We start from the raw sequence: 8,784 nt of genomic DNA on the forward strand, positions 1-8,784 counted from the left end.
TTACCGGTTCACACTCCATGCCGCGTACGCTGCTTGGACGCTTCTGGTCGCATGCGGTAGCCGCGCAGATGCTGTGAGAGGGTTGGAGCTTGGAGGTGGGGCATGAGTGAAGCAGAGAGGGTGGGGGAGTGGCGTGAAACCTGTTTTTCTTCAAATTTTCAGTCGAAGTCTGCTCTCTTCTCAATGTTACAGACTGCAGCTTTAACTCACAAAAGAATGCTAGTAAATTATTTTTTCGCAGTTTTATTTCCTAAAACTGAGCAATGTTTTTCTACAAAATGGTACAGTCCAGGGGGTGGAATCAACTAAAGAACATATCTTTTGTGTGCTTTATCTTAGCACAAAGGTTAAAACAAGACAACTCCAAGTGTTTTAGCTGTTTTCCTAGTATTTACTCTATCGTTTTTCTTTTCAAATAAATAGGAATTACTGCCAGACAGTGATCTTAACATAGAAAGTGAGAAAGTACGAAATATGAGAAGAAATCATGCTTTTGCTCTACTTATTGTACAGAAAAGTCAGTTGTTTGGTACATAACAAGCCGAGGTTGTTTCCATTAGTGATTTTCAGCTATGTAGCGCCACCTACCGTCTCTTACAGACAGAACAACAATGTGTATCAACATATTAGAGCAGAGGCTTTGTTTTCTAGTGTGTGCAGGAGAGATAAGAATGAGAAAAATGGTAAACTCGTTTCAGGAAAAGAAGCTCTCGGGTTCAATGAGTTTTTATTGGCCCTTAGAAGATTGAGAAAATGATCCGTTATCCAGATGAAAAAAAAAAAACAAAGAAAGACAATTGGGCTTCAGTTTTTGTAGTTGATTTCAACTTAAAAAAAAAACTCAGTTCAGCATTCAACCGGATTCCCAGTTAGTTTTAGACCTATTCACACCTTCTTGCATATGATGAATAATTTCTCAGTGAACCACGCCCGCAATGAACTAGACTAGAGACGCCCTGGCATTAGGGGAGGCCACCATTCATGTGAAATAAAAGTGACAAAATAGTTCATACTAGGAAAAGCTTAAAAGCTACAACCCTTTTAATTAGCTTTGAACTGTGAAAACATTTTAGATAAAAGCTAAAAAAAATAAAAAAAACTTTTTAAGTACAAAAACCCTTATCTTTCTTTAGTGGTGTAAATTTCCAATTTGTGCCCATAGCAGTGTAGAATTGTGGTATCTTAAAGCAACTTTGATATACAAATGCTGTGTTTTCTTAAACAAACAGTCCTGTTCTCGTACACTGAGTTCGCCTGGTCAACCCTTCCTCACAGGGTTTAAGATCCTTGGTTTTAGTTGTTTACTGCTAGTTACTTCCACAATATCTTGTCCAGTCTTTATCCTGGTATACCTAGTTGTAGTCTTTTTTGTAATATTCTCTGCTTGTGATAAATTGTATCACATTTTTCACATACTCTTGTCTATTTTGGATTCAGCTCAGTCCTAACAAAAAAAAAAAAAAAAATCACCCCTAGTGTAATGTTTTAATTTTCTCAACCAGCATGTTGATGATCCAGCTATGCTGCTGCACCATTTTAGGGAGATTTTTTAACCCACATCTGAGGTTCTGTTTTAAATGGTAGAACCAGGCCTGTAATGTTATCATGCTTAGTGACATCAAGACCAGTTAAAGTAAATAAATAGAGGATCATTTTCTTATGCTGAGTGAGATCTAGGCCATAATAAATAGATTTGTCCCTTTTGTCATGTACTGAGGATGACATCAGCACACATATACGTTAATGTACAATAATCCCCTGGACCAGTGTTGTAAGGGTCGCCCCTATGCAAGCTAAAATGGAGTAAAGACACCGAAAACTACACCCCCGTGTGTGTCTGTTTTAATTCATTAACACCGAGTCAAAGTGTAACAGCTGTGTCTCATTTTCAGAATTCTGTTAGTGTCCAAAGATTTTCAATAGCATCACTGGTATCAATCATTCCAGATCCCTGATGTCTGCTTGTGGGAGCACATAACAAGGCGGACACAAATAAACAGCCATAATAGTCCTGTGAATCATGATTTTAATATTACAGATGTTTAAAATGGGCGCATTATCATTTTATCAGCTTTAACCTCTTTTAGACTACCTTTCATTTAATCTTTTTACTCATCAATAGCTGATAATAGATATTCCACACATAGTGTACCATATCTGAAGCTCTTTGCTGCCACCGCATGGTCTGAAATATGCCAAATATTCCTCAATTTAGAATTCAATTAGCAATCAGCACCGAATTTAGTATTTGCACAACAGCAGAAATATTAATAGTTTATTTTGTGATATAGTTGTTAATAAATTCTTCAAATATGATTCAATTTTGGTTATTGTTGTGCTACTTTAACCAATGGTGAGCATTTTTGTAAATGTCTCACTCTAATTTCAAATTGCCTTTAAATGTAATTTTTGTTAGTGGAAACCTGTCCGGGTTGTGTCCTGCCTCTCCCTTTCTGACTTGGATGAATGGATGTTTATATGTAATCTTAAATTAAAAATATTGAGCAATTACATTTAGATTTTTGTGTGCCCGTTATTTAAGCCTGGCAGTTGTTGTAAAACAACTCTCCAACTGGTTCTGTGGAAAACTGCTGCAGGAAAGCCCCCAGGTCATCCAGGGAACGTTTCACAACATAGTTCTCCTCGGTGTTCCTTGCTGTACCAGCGCCGCTCAGGATGGGCCTGTCATTGTTGTCCACGCAGCAGTAAGCGTTCCACACGTAGTCTGGGATGTTGACACGCTTCACATTGTTTTTGATGATCCAGTTGTTTGCAGAGGGGATGGCGCCAACCAACACGTAAGCTTTTGAGCATTTTTCAAGGAAAAGAGTGGTGAGGTCTGACTCATGGATCCTCCAAGCATCTTGATTCGTTTTGGGGTTCTGGGGGACCACATTGGTCAAGGTGAAGGTAGCATTACGGCTCGGCACTGGAAGATGGAGATTGTTATGAAATTAATAAGTAATTAAAAAAAATCTTACATTCACAACAACAACAAAAAAAATCAAGGTAAATTTAACAGGCTGGTTCAGCTTATCAGTTTATCAATTATCAGTTATAAAGCATGCTTACATTACCCCAGAGACTAAAAACTTTTAATAAAATATATATTCCAAAATGATCAGAAGCCTTTCACCCCAAATACAGTCTCACCTATTCAAGGGGTAATCAAGTTTAGGTTTTAATTAAAATTAAGTCTACAAAATTACCTTTTTTTTAATCAAATTTCTACCAGTTATACACTATAACACTTTATTGTTTAAGATTCAAAAGTCAAACTTGCATTGATGGACATTACGTCTAACTTGTGAAGGTTTGACAATTATAATTTATTTTTTGAATGTAGTTTTTTTTTCTTTTATTAAGTGTAGTTACAGTTTTGTTTTAAGCTCTTTTTGAGATCCAGTTTTTAAATCTAATTTAATGGGTATGCACCTGTATGCAGCAAAGGAAGAAGTGATATTGTGTCTGTACATTAGGTACAAGTATTTGTACCTCTAAAGCCATAGCATCACCTGTTGTGCCTCAATGATGGCGCACCAGCCTATCCTACCTGGATGGTGTCCGTTAGGGTTCAGGTGACCTCGGTCAAAGCCAGAGTTTGTGTAGTCCTCATTGAGGGCTTGTTTCTCTCCCTGGTAGACCCCTGGGAAATCCTTCCCCAGCCAATATCCGTCCTTCATCTCAGCTTGCCAGGACATATCTACCAGCTAAAGCACATCAACACATGTAGAAATAGAGAAATAAAGAGTGTAAAATAAATCAAGAAGTAAATAAAAAAAATTATCCTTCAAGATCACCACACACTCATAAGCAAATCTTTTGTTGGACAGAAATAGAAAACAAGACATACAAATGCGGTTGAAGTAAACATTTTATCATAATATTAATGACTAATGACTAATAAGGTGCAAATGTTGTAAGAAGTAAGGGTCCATTAAATAAGCTAAAGAAGATGGGATTCATTAGTGGTAACTTTTTACGGACCATTTGGCCTAAGAAACTCTACACCCCAACATGTTTGTTCTCGATTAAATTAAAACAAGAACCGGCTGAATTTGATCAACATCCAGACTTTTCTGTGGAAGTTTCCCCACATCCCTTTATATTCTGATCATATCGAACAGGTAGTTTAGACGGTGTGATGTTGAGTGTCACCTGAGGCTCAACAAACCACCTCTTCTCCCTGCCGCCTCCGTTGCTGGGCTCAAACTGGTAGGCAGAGTAGACAGCAATGCGATGGTTGGTGTCATACAGTGTGGCAAAGTGGAACCTTAAAGCACAAAGATCATAAAACTATCGTTAGACAAACTGTGCAGCAGCAGAGGAGAAACCAGCACGCTGCACAACTAGAGCAAGACAATGGAGACAACCCTAACCTTAAAGGGGAATGGCGTTTTTTTTTACATTGGGCCCTTGATTTTACGTTATTACATCATGTTCTACTCACCCATATGAGTTTTTTGTCATTTGGAGCCGTTCTGAAGATATTCCGTTAGGTTATATTCTAGTAACGTCTTCCTATGGGCAACGAGTTGAAGGCACAAACTAAACTGTTCAGTTTAACATTTATGGTACGCCAGCATTCATAACATGTAGGCGAATCACTGTCCCCCAGACATCCGCGGTTATATTTTTTATATTTATATTTTTTAAAAGCAAGGGGGCACGTGTATGACGTCATCTGGTATTGTGACAGGCAGCCCGGGCCACAGGCGGCTACGCTCTACCCCTTCTATTCATTCGACGAGCTAATCTGAATCGTTCAATTCCATTTCGAGAGCGAGACCATCTGTGGTAGCAGCACTAGACATCTTCTAAGCATGTGAGTAAAACTAGCATTAGTTCAGCGGACAGGATGAATGAATGGTAGCTGGCGCGCGGATGACGTCAAACACATGCCGCTTTACGGACATCCATAGGAAGACGTTACTTGGATATAACCTAACCGAATATATTCAGAACAGCTCCAAATGACACAAAAGTCATATGGGTGAGTAAAACATGATGTAATGACGTAAAATCAAGGGGCCAATGTAAAAAAAAAACGGCGTTCCCCTTTTACTTAATTAGGCAACAGAATTGCTTAATTGCTCACAAAAAAAAAAATCCCCATATTGGCAGGTAATTTTACATACCTGTGCAAATAAAGGTAAAGGAAACAGTTTTTAAAAAACAAAAACGTTAGAACTGTCATACACAGTCATATTGTTGGGATCTGGAGTTGTTCCACCCTTCCCCAGCAGAGTGCGCCGTGGGTTCTCTGGGCTGGAGCTCACCAGCACACCAGGAGCTCGTCAGCCATTAGAGGACCCCTCTACTTAAAGGAGAATTCCGGTTTTTAACACTTTTAGCCCATTTTCTGTAGTGTCCAGGATGAAATCGAATGATCGACACCAAAATTTTGACAATTGGTCCTGTCTCTGCTTTTTGGCTCATGCAGAATCCCCCCCTGGCTGCTTCAGAATAGCTTCCATAGTGCATGTCCGATAATGTCCTTAAAACAACCTTTACAAAATGCTAAATAAAACACTACAGGAACGTTTTTTCTTTACGAAACTTTTTTTGGAACGTCATTGAACAGCGCTGACGACCCGGTGAGTAGCATATTTTAAAAAAAGAAAGTTTAAGGTTGTTTTAAGGACATTATCGGACATGCACTATGAAAGCCATTCTGAAGCAGCCAGGGGGTGATTCTGCATGAGCCAAAAAGCAGAGACAGGACCAATTGTCAAAATTTTGGTGTCGATCATTCGATTTCATCCTGGACACTACAGAAAATGGGCTAAAAGTGTTAAAAACCGGAATTCTCCTTTAAGCAGATGCCAGACCTTTCTTCGACGCCGCAGTGTTAGCTAAGTTTGGTTAGCGAACCTGAGCCTCCTTGTCTTTGAATTTTGTTCCCTAGAGAAAACTGAATTCTAACCAGTCTTTGTCTTGTCGCTCCTAGGAAAACCTGTCTCTCGTGTGAAGCTCTGGGAGAGCTTAACCTGAATCTGCCTGCCTGCCCTAGAGAGCCAAACCTGAAGATCTCACTTTGGAATCCACCTGCTGCTCTCGGAAGGAGAGCTAACCCCTCAATCCAAGGTCTGATCCAACAGTCAGAAGTTAGACGCTGCACCTGCTGAGCACTCTGTCAAACCAACAGTCTCTGGACCCAACCGGTTCCCCCCCTCTGAGAAGAAATCCTGAAACTCTCCAAGGTATAATCTGCAATAATCTGAAAACTCAACAACGCTTCCTATCCACCTGGTTGACCAAACTGTCATCTCTGCAGACGCCTGAGAATCCAGCCCGGACCTGTTTCCTGAACGCAGTCTTATTTCTGTGCAAACATTTAATAAACTTTGTTAAACTTTTCATCTGTCTCCTGGTAGTGTTCTGCATGTGGGTTTGATTCAGAACCAATCATGACGCATATGTTTACATTACTGTTTTTCATCAAAAGGTTTTTATCACTGCTGCTTACCTTATCAAGGCTGCAGTTTCAAAAAATGAAATAGTCTAGAGAGCTGTACTAAACAAAATTTGTTTTTGTTTACACATGTGTGTACAAAATGACAAAATAAAATTTGTCTAAGTCTAACTTATTACTAGTGTCACTACCTGTTGACGAAGCGCTGACACAGACGGGCAGCGCCAGATGTGGAGGCTCCCCATTCAGGCACCTTATCCTTATAAAAGTATTTCAAGCATTCTGGTTCATCCTGCAGCAAGAATAAGAAAACATAAGCTTTTTGACAACCTGAGGCCAAATACTCTTTTTTACTTGCAAGATTTTAACAAGGAAACAAACCTCAAAACGTTCCACAACGTCTGCATGAGCAGAAAAGAGAAGTGGCAGGAGAACGCAGAAAACTTCAAATGTTTGCATTTTGAGTAAGAGATGAACTCAGGAGGGTCAGCTGGCCTGCGAGAAGATGAAAAAATACTGTGAGTGTGTGGTGAAAGCCTGTGGATTTACTACAAAGCTAACACATGGGAGGAGGAGCAGAAAGTGTGTGCCGTGTGTTTGCAGGAGTAGATTTCCACTCACCTGCTTGCTGCTGCGGCTTGACCTCTTCCACAGCTGCCACCTTTATACAGGACTTCTCACCACTTTCTACCCAGATGACCCCTGTTTCTATTTGATCTCATGTTTACTGAAGCTTTATATCAATCAAGGATGAAGGAGAGTCTGACTAACACGTGATGTGTGGATGTGGTGGGTGTGCAACGCTGTGCCAAATGTGCTAAAAAAAAAAAGTGCTATGATTAGCACCAAAAAGGTGTGAGCATGCAGTGACATATGCATGTTCATCATGTGTCAGCACACTTATACGTGTTGTGGGATCATCATTTTATTCCAGCTCCTTTATTACAGAGAACAAATTATTTTATTTAAATTTCCTAACTACAAACATTTAGTTTCTCTGAATAAAATAGAAGCAGATGTCTAAAAAATTGTATTTCATTAATTTTTTGGGAAATTTACTGTAAAAATCAGATTTTTAGATATTGAATTATGATAAAATATAAATATTGTAGCGATAACATAGTTAAATTATGTTATAAACATTAGGAAACTATAGTCTACAATACTTTCTATAAATGGTAATAAACTGATTTGGATTGAAATGGCTGCTTATAAATCCATTTTTATCTCAACAAGTTATAGTTTTTCTTGATTTATATTAGTAAAAACTATTTGTTAGCTATCCAAAAGATATTTTGTATAAGAAGTATTAGTCTTAGATTTCAGATAAGCGCAGTAAATACTTACCAGAGAGCAGCAGTTTTTGTTTTGGATTCATAATTTTACATCAAAATAAAAAATCTGCTACCAGAAACTAATTTTCTTCCCCTTAAGATGAAGTAATATCCACTGTTTGTTATGATTACAGTACATATATAGAAGAAGGGTTGAAGCTTCCCCTACTTGTAATAAAGCACTTATGTTTAGAGTTTTTAAACAATTAACATTAAAAATGTTTAGAAAATTCAACAATATTTATTTTTCTTTGTTTCTTTATACAGGTTAATCATATTTTCACACGATTTGCAGAGGTAAGCCTTTTTTATGGTACACTACAGTGTATTTTTAGCCACCAACTGATTCCCTGATAACAAAGTGAGGAACAATGACTCCAAGTCATTTAGGGAGTGTCATCATTTTGCAGCTTTTCAGAGAAGAACCTAATAGTTTATTGAGTAAATTAAATTCTTTATATTTCTTCTATTAATCCCCGAAGTGGGAAGGGTCTGTATGGATGTTTGTTATCAGGATGTCCTTACCCAGAATATTTTTAGCACCCCATGTTGACAGGTTCCCTCATAATCTTCAGCATGCAGCTTCTGGAAAGATAACGGTGAGATGTGTGCTCATATGCTGCTGTTCTCACCGCCTTGGCATGTTGGTCACAGCATTAAACATGACACTATTAGCTTAACAATATTGATTTAAATTGTGCCAAAGTTAGACAGAAACAACGTCTCTTAAAAGCCTGTTGGAAAACCAGGGTGTTGGTAGAAAGGCTTTGATCTAGATGGTGGAAAATTTGTTGCAGTGGTTTAGTTTAGTTTTTGGATAATTTCTTGGACTGCTTATTTTTGGATTGTCTGTAGTTGGACCCTTTTGTGTTTTTTCCTTTCTTTTTTTCCCCCAGAAGTGCTGGAAAAATCCATGAGAGATGACTCTCAAAACACTTTAACTCTTAAATATAAATAAGGCACAGAAATGGTTACAGATATCAGCGCTGAGCCTCTTGCCAAATAACTGCACAGAATGAACAAATAGTTCCCAAT

The 8,784-nt window shown here is 38.4% G+C and overlaps 1 protein-coding gene and 1 long non-coding RNA gene across 3 annotated transcripts; one reads left to right on the top strand and one right to left on the bottom strand.

Moving 5' to 3' along the window:
• Positions 1 to 2,009: 2,009 nt before the first annotated feature.
• Positions 2,010 to 7,205, bottom strand: si:dkey-243k1.3 (endonuclease domain-containing 1 protein-like). Of its 2 annotated transcripts, XM_038273361.1 has the most exons (6): positions 7,037 to 7,205; positions 6,797 to 6,910; positions 6,607 to 6,707; positions 4,159 to 4,273; positions 3,554 to 3,710; positions 2,010 to 2,929 (listed from the first exon to the last, which is right to left on the bottom strand). In XM_038273361.1, exons 2-6 carry the CDS (start codon positions 6,872 to 6,874, stop codon positions 2,538 to 2,540), a joined length of 843 nt encoding a protein of 280 aa, XP_038129289.1. In that variant the 5' UTR covers positions 6,875 to 6,910; positions 7,037 to 7,205; the 3' UTR covers positions 2,010 to 2,537. The 2 variants fall into 2 exon arrangements, with proteins under 2 accessions (XP_038129289.1, XP_038129288.1); XM_038273360.1 differs by lacking the exon at positions 7,037 to 7,205 and having other exon boundaries at positions 6,797 to 6,975.
• On the top strand, positions 5,815 to 6,361 carry LOC119775394. Its single transcript, XR_005279648.1, has 3 exons — positions 5,815 to 5,864; positions 5,951 to 6,203; positions 6,278 to 6,361. It is a non-coding gene; the product is annotated as an uncharacterized LOC119775394 (long non-coding RNA).
• Positions 7,206 to 8,784: the final 1,579 nt, after the last annotated feature.

The sequence above is a fragment of the Cyprinodon tularosa genome, unplaced genomic scaffold (assembly GCF_016077235.1).
Source record: "Cyprinodon tularosa strain WSP-4 unplaced genomic scaffold, ASM1607723v1 ctg87, whole genome shotgun sequence".
Lineage (NCBI taxonomy): Eukaryota > Metazoa > Chordata > Actinopteri > Cyprinodontiformes > Cyprinodontidae > Cyprinodon > Cyprinodon tularosa.

Excerpts from the sequence above, each read along its gene's own strand:
- si:dkey-243k1.3 (XM_038273361.1), bottom strand. The coding sequence starts at position 6,874 with ATGCAAACATTTGAAGTTTTCTGCGTTCTCCTGCCACTTCTCTTTTCT. Across the intron at positions 6,708-6,796 it reads ACGTTGTGGAACGTTTTGAG|GATGAACCAGAATGCTTGAA; the intron begins GTTTGTTTCCTT and ends TTCTTGCTGCAG. Across the intron at positions 2,930-3,553 it reads CCCTAACGGACACCATCCAG|TGCCGAGCCGTAATGCTACC; the intron begins GTAGGATAGGCT and ends TCCATCTTCCAG.